Here is a 13,614-nt window from a genome sequence, read left to right on the forward strand (position 1 = left end):
TTCTAAAATTTTTATTAATCAGAAATTACATGTGTTAGAAAAGCAGCGAAAATAGCTTTAGTTTTCTCAACCATGGCCTTGCTCATTCTCATTGACCCTTGGTTCAAAAATGGAATCCTATACAATTCAGAACTACACGAAGGAATGGGTGGTCCTAACTGTAAGGATAAATAATGAAATGTTAGAATAGAACTTCACGATTACTTCTATATTACAAATTACAGTAAGTATGTAAGTTCCTTCACAAAGCTACATAGGATTTATTTTAAAAGATTACCTTCAAAATCATCCTTGAGAAAGTCAGGATTTTTGGTGCTTATTTTACAGGTTGGACCTGAGTAGCCAGGGTCACATATACACTTGGTTCCATTGATACAACTCCCATGTCCGTTGCACATCTCTTCACATTGGGGACCGATATAGACATTATCAATGGCCCATGTCACTGGCTGAGAGCCAGCAGGGTAAAATCCTTGGTACCATCTGAAACGCACAGATCTGGAAAAGTGGTACATCACTTTAAAAATCCAATCAACAGAACAACACAGCTTCAATGTAAGCATATCTGATCAATGAGCAGTGGGCAGTTACTACCTCTGCACCATGCTCAAGAAGTAGAAAATACGATTTGACATTCCAAGAACACACACTCCATTCCTCAGTCTCTAGGATTTTGCCAATTATGATCTGCTTCCTGTAAGCCCTTCCCAATCCCATCACCAGGTCAAATTCTACCTGACCCTCCACTTTTTTCAAGATCGACTCCTTTGGTGACACTTTCTCTATTCTGACTATCTACACTCTGTATAGCTACTCCTTTTCTTCATAAATTGAGGTAAAATTCATATAACATAAAAGTAATCAGTAGCCATTTAAAGAGTACAACTGGGTGGCAGCACATTCACAGTGTTAGCTAACCACCGCCTCTATCAAGTTCTAAGACATTTTCATCATCCCAAAAGAAAACCTTGTGTCTATTAAGCAGTTACTCCCCACAGCATCCTACTTCCAGCCCCTGACAACCATTCATCAGCTGTTTGCCACAAGGGTTTTTCTATATTAGATATCTCACATAAATGAAATACAATATGTGACATCTAGTGTCTGGCTTTGTTCTTGTAACATAATGCTACCAAGGTTCACCCCGGGGGTTGCAAGTATCAGGATTTCATTCCTTTTTATGACTGAATAATAGTCCATTATATGGGTATACCAACTTTATTTGTCCAGTCATCAGTTGATGGACACTTTTTGTTTCTACCTTTTGGCTTTTGTGAACTATGCTTCTCTAAACATGGATGTACAAGTATTTGCTTGAATACATGTTTTCAATTCTTTGGCGGTAGAATGGTAGTGGAATTGCTGGGTCATATGGGAAATAACTAGTTCCTTCCTTTCTTTCTCTCTTCCATATTTTTGATAGGATTTCTATTATTATAATTATCACAGGTGGAGATATTTAAAAGTGTACCTATTTCCCCTAGTGGTTATGAGCTCCTAGAGGCCAATGTCTATGCCTCTTTTTTCTTTGACCCTTTCATGGTGCCTGGAACAGTGTAACATACACAGTAGATGCTCAATAAATGTTGTATGTCATTTGTTGTGAAGAGCTTTAAGACCAGATTAAGGTTTTGTTTTGTTTTGATTTTGTCCTATAGCAACAGAGAGCCCCACAAGAGTATTTTAAAGAGAGGAGGGACAAAATCACATTTGTTTCAGTTAGATGTCTCTTATTTATTAATCTCTTTTTAATCAAAGACAGTTTTCCCTTTTATATATAATTAAATTGTCCTATCATATTGTTGATGATAGCTTCTTGGAAATAATCTACTTATTTAGGTAGTAGTCCAAAATAGTTTCGTATTATTTTATTATATTCCAAACTAAATTCAAATTTATTTGAATTTGAATTGGATTTATTTTTGAGGGGATGAATATAGAGATGGCATGTGCACTCGTTTTTGTACCCTATGAATTTGTCCCATTTTCAGTTATCATAGGAACCAAATTCAGAATAATTTATTAATTTGAGAAACAGAAATTAGAAGTCAATTTTAGAAGTATTTATTAGGCTCCTAAAGTTTAGTAGATAGTAAAAGCAGATGGAGTCAAGTTCCCATATATAATTTTAACCCTAACTTCATTGTTTATATCAAGACTCCAACCATACTGAGCTGCTCCCAAAATGCCAGTTCATAATTACATTTTATTTTCAAATACTTGTCAAAGTTTAGTCTTGGCAAGAAGCACTTTCTACCCTTTGAACTTTCAGACTGCTGAGCTGAGGGAAATGGCTAGAGTTTTCCTTTGAACAAAAGCCTACATGGATTTTTTTGAACTTCTTATTTATTCAAATGTTCTGCATACAAATGAACCACCTTGGTTGGATATTTATTATTGTTCACCTGCCTTGACTCAGAAACTGCAAGAACTATGATAAATGGGCTGAAGGGTCTGGTTTCACTGTGGTTCCCTTCTGCTGAAATCTTATTTTGAAAATTTCTCATTGCCACCCTCCCTGGTGAATGTCTGTTCTCCCAAGCCAGTGGTATTCAAAAGGATCTGTTTTTTAAACATAAACTTAAAATTTCAGGCAAATAACAGTGCTTTCATTAAACAGGGGTTTTGGTTGACTCATTATGAAACTGTATAAAGCAAAAGCAATTAGGAAGTTTTAAAGACAAAAAGACTCCAGACGAAAAGGACACAAAGGTAATGTGAGTAAAACTCTATGGAAACTCAATAGTTCATGCTTCAAATGTGAATGGACTATAGGTTGGGGCAAAAATGGTCATTTCTGCAGCTGAAGACATTTCATATGCTTTTTTGGTACCTGGTGTCCAGTAAGTACACAAAAAAGGGTAATTTAAATTTGGGTTATATATATTTTTTAGCATCTAGCTTGTAGTGTCACTGTGGACCATGTTGAATACAAACCAAGCAATGGTTCACTGAGTTGGAGAAAATTTAACTTTTGCCTTCCAGCAATTCATGCCTGTGTGGGTTTTAAGAAGGGTGCTAATTCTTTTCCTGAAACAAGGACCAGACAACACTATTAAGGCAAATTCTTCTGTTCGCAGAAATGGTTGAAGGCAATCTGAAAGGTAGGTTTATACTGTTCCGAGAGTGGGCAGGCCTCTTCAACAGATTTCTTTTCTTTTTATAGAAATAAAAAGGATATGGAATACAAATAACATGATGTTCTAGGTTCTGTACTTTCATCATTGGAGGAGGTATAAACTGACACCCAATAGCAGTAGATGAAAATATATAAATTCCTAATGTTCAAATTATATTGCTTTATAATTTCTCTTGTTCAGATTTCCAAATTGTATTTCTTTATGTGTAAGCACAGCCCTGTGGACATCACCAATTCTTTCTAAGTGAGGTGGTTTCCATGACACCAGAGCAACTGTCCTGCAACCTTATTTCCTATTTCTTTAAATAGGATTGTTTCCATGTGGGAACTTGCTGAAGCAAGTCTCAGTTGTTAAAGTAATGTAAACTTGTGACCTACAACCTATCTTTGGGGTTGCTTCCTAGTTAATCCAATTTTTAGTTGAGCAAGAGGAGGATGAGAAGTCCATTAAAAAGAAAACCTGGATGCTTTTCAACAATACCATTAACGTCACGATCTTGGTCATAAACGCCTATGTGATTGGCTAGTAGGTTTTCTCCCTGTCTACACTGCCCATAAGCATGGATTTTTGGCAGCTAGGCTTTTGTTGCGTAGCTCAGCTTTCTGGCTATAGCTGACTGATTCAGATCTTTTCTAGAAATGTGGAATTAAGAGTTCCTGGCACATGAGAGCTGTAGTTTGCTGAGTGATGTGAAAGTCATGATAAAAATGAGGGTCACACTTCTGTTGCTGGGGTCCTCACACTTTCTGAGTGGGGTCCATGAAATTCCCCAGTATGCTTCCAGTATGTTCTCCCACTTTTTGGTAAGCCCCTTTTATTTCCTGCAAGATATGATTTTAAATACTACAATTGATCTTGGATAAAAAGTTTTTCCTGAGCTCTTTCTCCCTGCCCTATTCTTCTATAGATAATCCTCCTCACCCCCAGGAATAACAGCTTTCTAGTTATGCTGACTGAATTGTCAGCTCTATCTTCTAGAGAATCGGGAGGACATCCTGCTTAGTAATGCTTTTTGTTTTTAATAGTTGGATTTTCCATTGGGATAATATCATGGTGTAATAGCAAGAATTAATTAATAAATGACATACTTGACAGATCAAAATATTCAAATCCTTAGCAATCAAATTATAAAAATTATGCTGATGATATGATGAGAAGCAAATGGATTTATGTTCAAAGAGAATGCAGACTTGTGAAAATTCACAATCACCCTTTTGGAAAAATACTAGGTATTCATAGTTTTGCTTGAAGACCCAAGACTTCTAATTATGCTGTTTCACGTTGGGAATGTAAATCTATTTCCATCTTGAAAGTATATTAGTACTTTCTTCTTTTCTTGACATACCCTGAAAGAGTAAGTTCTTTCTTCTCAGAGAAAAGACAAATTTTGAGGCAAGCCGCTTTGTTGATTTCTTCTTTTTGTTCACTTATATTATTAGTTTTAGTTTTTGAACTATTCATTTCATTTCTATTAGAATTGAAGTTACTTTATCTCCAGATAGCTTTTCAATAGAAGAGTCAAATATATGTAGCAAGAACGCTGAGAGAGGTTGAAAAAAATGCCTGGGTGGCAGGGAGTGTGAAACAATTTTTTTATGAGGCACCTAGAATATTCTTCCTACCTCCAGCTGTGCCCTCTCCATACACAAGAGACTCAGTAGGTGTCTACAAGTTGTAAAATTCTTTTTTGCTTTTCTAGATTTTTGTTTATTTACGAGAGACACAGAGAGAGAGGCAGAGACACAGGCAGAGGGAGAAGCACTCTCTGCGGGGAGCCCGATGCAGAACTCGATCCCGGATCCTGAGATCACGACCCGAGCCACAGGCAGGCGCTCAACCGTTGAGCCACCCAGGCATCCCCAAGTTGTAAAATTCTAACTGCATTTATATTGGGAGGTGGGAGCAGGCAAGAGGGGAGTGGATTACAACATTAGGAGAAAACCATATTTCTGTTGCTTCCTAATTGATCTAATAAAGACCCCTGGGGCATATAAGCCCACTACAGGGTACAGTCCATAGTGTACTCTCTTAAATCTACTTTCAAACTAGGGATGCCTGGGTGGCTCAGTGGTTGGGCATTTGCCTTTGGCTCAGGTTCTGATCCCGGGGTCCTGGGATCAAGTCCCTCATCAAGCTCCTTGTGGGGAGCCTGCTTCTCCCTCTGCCTATGTCTCTGTTTCATGAATAAAATAAATTTATTAAGAAAAGAAATCTATCTTCAAACTAAAAGTGAGTCATGTGTCATCTATGTCCTATGCCTTGGAATATTCACTGATCTGCTGAAGCCAAGAACTGAGAAAGAAATGGAGGGTAGAAGTTGCCCCCAAGAAAGTATCACATCCATGATGACATCACGGAAAAAATGGTCAAATGAGAAAAATGCTGGCAGTTCCTCTCACCCGCAAAGGTGCAACTTCCCAAAGTGCACGACTTCCCTTCTCCAGCCCTGGGTGGTCCCTGGGTAGTAGGCGCTGCTTGGGTGGTGCTCAGTGGAGCACAGGGAGCTGATGTGGCTGCTGCTGTGGTAGCAGAGGGGGAGCAGCAGGTGCCAAGTGGCCCCGAAGTCCCTTGAAAACTCAAGTCTGACCGGATCAGTAGATGAGCTATCAGTGGAGCATCCAACATTGATCTTGGGGAAGAAGAAGAAGAAAAAAAAAACGATACAAATTACTGCAGAGCAACAAGCCTTGAAATGATTCACCACTTCATTATTTTCTCAAGAGTCCATTTTCCTGGGAACTGTCTTGCTGAAATATTTAAAACGATAAAATTCTGTTTTGCCTAACTGAGTAATATCATATATTACCTTCAAAGAATAATTTTTTCATAAAGAACCTCAAAGGGCCTCATAAAAAATTTATTTCCCCTCATTTTACAAAAAGCTAGGAAGTGGATAAGGCAGGGACTGGCATGGATTCCAAATTTTACCTCTGGCCTACTTTCATAGCCAAACCAAGCAAATCGTAACAAAGACTATTTCCTTACTTCTAACCATTAGTTTTTTTTTTTTTTCCCCAGTCCTTCTGTTAGGAATAAAGACTTCTGTTTTCCTTCTTGTGAGACCTTCCAAATAATCCCCAAAGTTTTGCACGTGAAAAAACTTCAGTATTTATTCAATATGAAGACAAAAACAAATATACTTATTGTCAAAAACAAAAACAATTATTGTTACTATTTCCATGGCACAGGGAGAGCATTCTCAGACTTTCTTAACCAGGCCATCAGGGAAATAACTACTTCATTCCTTTTCCCATACTTTCAGGTAAATAAACTAAAACTTAAATACATGCAAGTAATTCTTTCCAAGCAGTTTTCCCCTCTTGCAGTTGAGATTAACATTTTCTTGCTGTTGCAGTAACCAGACATATTTATATTTATAATTTTTGTGGTTGAACTTACACCTTGTACCTTTTGATGAGTAATCTATCAGCATTAGATAAACTTTTCAACTATAGGCATTTGTTTCTACCTAGATCCTTCTGATAACAGAATAAACCACAGGTATTATTTTTTTAAATTAACATTTAAAGCATACATTTAGAAAATATAATAGAAAATTATTTAAGTAACTTAAAATAAAATTAGAAAATATAACAGAAATATTAGAAAATAGATACAGAATAATTTCTCTATGAAAGCATTATTTGGTCTCTGACTTTTTTTTAAGGATTTTATTTATTTATTTGAGAGAGAGAGAGGGAGTGAGCAAGAGAGCTCGAGCGAGGGGTAGGGGCAGAGGGAGTGGGAGGAGCAGATTCCCTACTGAACAGGGAGCCCAACGTAGGGCTCAACACCAGGATCCTGAGATCATGACCTGAGCAGAAGGCAGACACTTCATCAACACACCCCTGGTCTCTGACTTTTGAGATGGAAGAGACAACTCTAATTTAGAGGCTACAGGAGAGTTAATCTAAAACAAATATTCTGAATTTTGTTGATGCAGTTAGGCACTATTGTAAGCTTTCTCAAAAGTAGATACAGACCACAGCTATGAAACAAGTGTTTTTGAAAATTAATATTACTGAATGCTGGCTCAATGCACCCTTGGTTCTGACTGATTTTATCTAAGTTTTCAAAATACATAAAAAGGTTTTCTTTTATACATTATTAATTAGCTCTCTTCAAAATTATAAGAAGTCATGAATATTAATGAAATACACAAAAATAATAGAAAGTAGTGTCGTGTTATTTTATCTGTAAACTTCATAGCACCATAATAAATATCATATAAATGTGCTGGCATGGTATAACAGTAGTTACATTGACTGGGTCTTAAGTAACACATAAAAATTGTGACAACAATAATACTAGAATAGTATGGTCCTTTTTGTTTTTATAATGTTTAAAATAATTTATGTCAACAACTTCCCATTACAGTAGGTAGGGAGATTATGTCATAAATAAAGGACAAAGATTCAGAAATAAACCTTAGTAGGACAATTGGTTCTGCTAATAAAAATGAATTATGATGTAAAACCTCTTTTGTCCTTGGACAAAAATGGAAAGTCATAATGCATGAAATTATCTGATATTTTCCTTCTCTTTCCTGGCTTTTGTTCAAGATAAAATTTAAAGCATTTCTGATAGAATAAAGTCAAGTACCTCAAATTGTATGATGGTGTTCTCATTCACATCCAGGTCACGAGTGGTAATGGAATGCTCACCAACTTCATTTGAAACAAATACCATAGCTGAATCTTCCTCGCTGTTATGTAAGAAAACAACAAGAAATCCATTGGGCAAAAGTTGATTGTGATTTGTATAGAGCAATGGTTTTACTTTGGTGCCTCAATTAAATACTTACGGTGCTCCTTTTGAAGAATATGGGCAATAAAGACCAATGTTACCACCAGGATAGAAAAACCAATTGTCTTCTCTGGGTCCAAAGTCAAATGTATCCAGTAGCATCAGAGGGTTGTTTAGATTATTCCCATCAATAATGAAGTCATCAATAATCCAGATTTCTTCTTTCTTACCTAAGGCATTTGGGGATTAAAAAAAGTTTTTCCAGTGATGAAAATTGGAGAGACATTTCTGCTTGTTACAAGAAGGTAAAGGACAGATGGTTACATAAATGCCTTCTAATTTTTTTTTTAATTTTTTTTTTAATTTTTATTTATTTATGATAGTCACAGAGAGAGAGAGAGAGAGGCAGAGACATAGGCAGAGGGAGAAGCAGGCTCCATGCACCGGGAGCCTGATGTGGGATTTGATCCCGGGTCTCCAGGATCGCGCCCTGGGCCAAAGGCAAGCGCCAAACCACTGCGCCACCCAGGGATCCCCATAAATGCCTTCTAGACAAAGAAACATAGACTATACAATAGTGTATTTGTAGCAATTAAAGTATGAAAAAATTAAGCTGTCAATCGTATTAAATTGACAGAGCAGGGAGCAGCCTCACTGATTTCAGAAAGCTGAAATGGTTTATAAAAGTGACTGCCCTTCCAGGAACAGTGGTGCGGTGCTAGAGGCTTCCACTGCCAAGAATGGGATTTGAGTTATGTTGTCATGGTTTAGGGGAATCTGTAAGATATTTGAATCTGGAGCATAGGCGGACAAGCCTGTGGATTTAAAACTCAGGTACGCTAGTTGATTTGAGGAGCAACTAACGACATTTTAAAAATTTTATTTATTTATCTTATTTTATTTTAATTTTTCATGAGAGACACACAGAGAGAGGTAGAGATATAGGCAGAGGGAGAAGCAGGCCCCCTGCGGGGAACATGATACAGGACTCCATCCCAGGACCCTGGGATTAGTATCTGAGCCAAAGGCTCAACCAGCCACCCAGGTGCCCCAACTCATGACCTTTTAGAGTCAACTCATCATTTGGCCTCATGCCCTCAGGCCGAAGGACTGTGGTAATTCAAACACTGGCTTGATGCATAATTTTATTCATTTATTCATATTTATGATTTTATTTATTTATTCATGGAAGACACAGAGAGAGAGAGAGAGAGAGAGAGACAGAGACAGAGACAGAGACAGAAGCAGGCTCCATGCAGGGAGCCCGATGTAGGACTTGATCCCAGGACCCCAGGATCATGCCCTGGGCTGAAGGCAGGAGCTAAACCACTGAGCCACCCAGGGATGCCCGCATAATTTTATTTAATTGTTAAAACTACACAGAAGAAAATACTGTTATGTACTTTTTTAAATGCTTTTCAAATTTTTTATGTTTATTTGGAGATACAAAGGACTTTCTAGAAAACTAGTAAAATCACTCCTTAGGCTGTCATAGAATTTGATTCAGCAACACAGGCTGGGTGTTTAAGGAAGATATCTACTGAGTAAGTAAGAAGAGCAAACGCAGACTGCCTTTGCAAAGCACTGTTTGGACTCAAGGAAACAAGGAGATAAGACCATCCCAGGCAGAAACATAAAAATTCTCCAAGGTTGCTTCTTCACTGACTATAATTCTTACCAAAAAAGAAAAAAAAAAAAAAAAAGAATCTGTAAACAGGAGCCTGTAGGAATAACCTGATGATTTAAATGAAGTCATATATGTATGTGTGTCTCTCTCTAATCCTATCACTATTCTAATTCTAGTAGCTGTATTCTCTTTTCTTGTTTTGGAAGCAGTTGGTGAAAACAGTAAAGAAAAATCAGGTAAGCATTCCAATCATAACATGAAGACAATGATCCTCTGGATTGTGAAACTTGGTCGCATTTATTTATTTATTTATTTACTTTTATTTGGTGGTTATAAGAGGTTATTTCTGTCTGTTAATAATAAGTTTAAAAAGTTTTGGTTTATTAGTTATAAAATAAATATTCAGGTTAAATTTTTGAGAGAGCAGTACATTTTTCTTATTCATTTCCGTGCTACCTCTGCAAAGAATCTGCTTAATGGAATATCTCCATGCTTACTCAGGCCATTAAATGCATGATTTGGTAGAGTCTGGTCCTTTATAATCAGCAGTTAATAGAAATATTGGAAGCAATAAAACATTACAAATTTGTAAAATCATTTTCTGTAACCATCTGAAAATGCTATTAAATTATACATTCACTTTAACTTATGACTGAAGCGAGTGTATGTGATAAGAATATTTTATCTGAGGCACTACCTGGTTGGTGTAAGTCGCTGTCACTTTGTCATGGTATTTTGCTGCAATGTTGTTCTGTCTCACTAATGAAACGCCATACTCAGGAGAACTATTTATTCCTAAATGAATTCAGCAAGAATGTAGCTACAATTGATGAATGACTGATGATAATGCTGAATTATTTTTTACAAACCTTAGCTCTGTAAGAGGCTTTAGCTATATTTACATCATCAAGAGAACTTAGGAGTCAAGTACAAAGAGATGATAAAGATACATAAAGTTAAATATTCACTGAGACTCCTCGAAAGTGAAGCATGTAAAATACATTATGGATAGTTAAACCACTCCGCTGACAAACATTTCCACCACATCTTAGAAAAACATGGTACAATGGCACAGTCAGTTTTGAACACAGGAGAATGTGTGCACTCTTACCATTATTATAAGGTTGCCAGAGTCTGAACCTTGTAGCGTTGGTCTGGGCAGTATATGGCAAGGGAACATTAATGAAAAGTATGTTGGTTGTTTGAGGGAAGTAAAATTCGTCCATCAGGTGCCAAGTGATTCCCCCATTGATGGAGAATTGTAATAGAATAGAGTGAGACCTCTCTGGGGTACCTAGAAGGAAGACACATAAAACATATTGCGGAAAGAGTGGGGAAGTGGTAATATTCTAAGACTGTTCTTTTGGCATCGATGCATAAACTAACTTAGCTTCACAGAGAGGCTTTGGAGGCAGCTTAAAGCAATGTCAGGTGGGGCTTACTGTATGATTGTATCTCTAAATGCACACCAGATCTCAGATTTCACAAAGCAGTATCGCCCCCTCTTCCTCAGATATGAACACATATCTTTCTGTATTTCATTTAGGAAATACTACATCAGAAAAATTTGCTTCTATGAGCATCACAATTTTATAAATGGTCAAACATTTAAATTTCAGGATACAAGCAAAAATCTGTTTGAAAGCTTATTATATCCAAAGGGCATTATTTGTCAAGGAAATTATTTAGTTAACCTTAAAGGTCATAATGGCAAAGAGCTGTCATTTGGGGGTTCACATCTGTAAAAGGCAATCCAAAATGTCCATAAGTTAAATTTTTAAAATGCAAAATTCTTATACCTAGGAAGTAGCAGTGGAAAAAAAGACTCAGGGGCATGAGGATAAATTTAACTACCACAGAACAAGTATGATTATTACAGGTATATGAAATTATTGTAAAGTCAGTAGTTATCTTACTCTTATATTAAGATAAATATTAGTATTATAGATTGTAGTATTACAGAAACACATATGTGAACATTTATCTACTCAAATTTATGTTAGCTCTTCCATGTAGCAGAATTTATGGGCCTCAAATCCATTATTTCTTTGTGGGGGAGGAACTGTGTAAGGCAAGGGGGAGTTCTCTTGAAGGGAAATAATGAATTCTACTCATAGAATAAAAGACTTACCTTTTGCTATAAATCTAAGTGAAAACTGGACATACATAGTATTGGTACAGTCTAGATCTCTTGAAATAAGCATCCTCAGTCCTTCCTGAAAACAAAAAAATGTAAGTTAAGCAACCTTATTTCAGTTGTAAAATTATTATTTTATACACCTAACTTGCATTAGCTAGGTAACAGATACATACAAGTAATGATCCAGAAGCAATGTTTGGTCCAGTTTAAAAGGAAAACTTAATCACTTCCCCTTTCTTAAGGCTTTCATTTCTCATGACTACACAATTTCATTGTCTCAAGTCTAAATCACACTTTGCTGTGACTTTTATAAAAAGCAGTGCATAAAGGACGTTACATATCTGCAGGCCTTTTTAAAAAGTAGCCTCCTTTGACCACAGCACGCCATGAGAAGGGTAATGAGGAAACAGATGGAAATTCTCTGCCAAGCGCTCCTGCTGGAATCTGGGATCTAATAGGTAACTTTTTCAGTGCTCCAAGGAGTCGCAGGGACTTACTACTCCTTTGTGCACTCCGACAGCCCTGGGAGGCTCTCATTCAGGCTGACACAACACCCTCCAGTTGGTCAAGTTAAATAAGGCATAACTAAGCAAGTCCCCATGCCTCGGCTGTAACTGTTCACGCAGAGAAGCCAAAGAAGGAAGAAAGCGATCACATTAGCTTTGGTAATTTTTTCTGCTAATTAAGTATTTCTGGTTGCCTGGGATTGACAGCTCCATAGCTTGTTTTCTCCGTGTGTACACAGGACAGCAGTGACAGCCAGTAAAATAGAATTTCACTATGCAAATGTCCTAAGGTACAAATAGGCCTTTTAAGCTTCTTAGCTATGATTTCTGAATAAAGTGACTCTTCGGTGGTATAGGACTGTGTGATACTGGGTAAACACTGAATTTCTTTTCTTTTTCTTTTCTTTTCTTTCTTTTTTCTTTTCTTTTCTTTTCTTTCTTTCTTTCTTCTTTCTTTCTTTCTTTCTTTCTTTCTTTCTTTCTTTCTTTCTTCTTTCTTTCTTTCTTTCTTTCTTTCTTCTTTCCTTCCTTCCTTCCTTTCTTCCTTCCCTTCTTTCCTTCCTTCCTTTCTTTTTTTAAAGATTTATTTATTTATTTGAGAGAGAAAGAGAGAGAGGGAGAGAATGAGCAGAAGGGGCAGATGGAGAGAGAATCTGAAGCAGATACCCTGCTGAGTGTGGAACCAGACATGAACGAAAGTTTGACTAAGCTATACTAAAGGGGCTCGATCCCAGGACCCTGAGATCATGACCTAAGCTGAAACTAAGAGTTGCATGCTTAACCAACTGGGCCACTCAGGTGCCCCTAGATTTCTTAATTGTCAACTAATGAACACTGGACATAATTTTAACTAGAAAGCAAATTCTTCCTGTTTTTCTTATAACATGGCACAAAATCCTCAATAGCTAAAAAATTGAAAATAGAACTAATTTTGTAATAGCAACCATGTTATTGAGTGTATTATATGCTAGGTTCTAAAATAGATGCTTTTCCCCTTTAAAGGACATAGCACTTGTAAGGGCAAGATATTATTATCTTTATGATGCAGAGGGGGAAACTTGAGACAGAGCAATACAGTAACTTGCTCAAGATCGCACAGCTAAAAAGTGTTGATGGTAGAATTCGAACCCAGATATGTCAGAATGTGAAACTTATCTTCCATCCTTCATAGGATGCTAGTGTTTTGTTTATTAAATCATCTTTTGGTTTTGGGAGAAGAAATCCAGATAATATGAAATTTAGAGTTTGGGAATTATTTAATACTGTCATGAAAAAGTAACGGCATGTATAACTGACCCTGAACTTCACAAAGCATCGACTCAAACTTTCAGGATTGCAGGTTGCCCTGTAAAAGCCTTATATTTCCAGTCTTTGCTTTTCTTTTACTGTCATAACTCACTGCCCTGCTCAGTCTGTGACACCTAGTCAATGCCTGTTCTTCATGCCTCGCTGTTG

At 36.9% G+C, this 13,614-nt stretch overlaps 1 protein-coding gene across 3 annotated transcripts in view; it reads right to left on the reverse strand.

Annotated features, from left to right (window-relative positions):
- The window catches only part of RELN (reelin), a 478,955-nt gene that overhangs the window by 67,170 nt on the left and 398,171 nt on the right, over positions 1 to 13,614 (reverse strand). For all 3 annotated transcript variants that reach the window (XM_072759913.1, XM_072759912.1, XM_072759911.1), the window contains exons 37-42: positions 11,645 to 11,729; positions 10,625 to 10,807; positions 7,945 to 8,116; positions 7,743 to 7,845; positions 5,540 to 5,769; positions 278 to 498 (exon numbers count right to left, since the gene is read on the reverse strand). In XM_072759913.1, coding sequence (XP_072616014.1) covers positions 278 to 498; positions 5,540 to 5,769; positions 7,743 to 7,845; positions 7,945 to 8,116; positions 10,625 to 10,807; positions 11,645 to 11,729 — 994 coding nt within the window. The remainder of the gene's footprint in view (positions 1 to 277; positions 499 to 5,539; positions 5,770 to 7,742; positions 7,846 to 7,944; positions 8,117 to 10,624; positions 10,808 to 11,644; positions 11,730 to 13,614) is intronic.

This window comes from Vulpes vulpes, chromosome 5 (genome assembly GCF_048418805.1).
Source record: "Vulpes vulpes isolate BD-2025 chromosome 5, VulVul3, whole genome shotgun sequence".
Lineage (NCBI taxonomy): Eukaryota > Metazoa > Chordata > Mammalia > Carnivora > Canidae > Vulpes > Vulpes vulpes.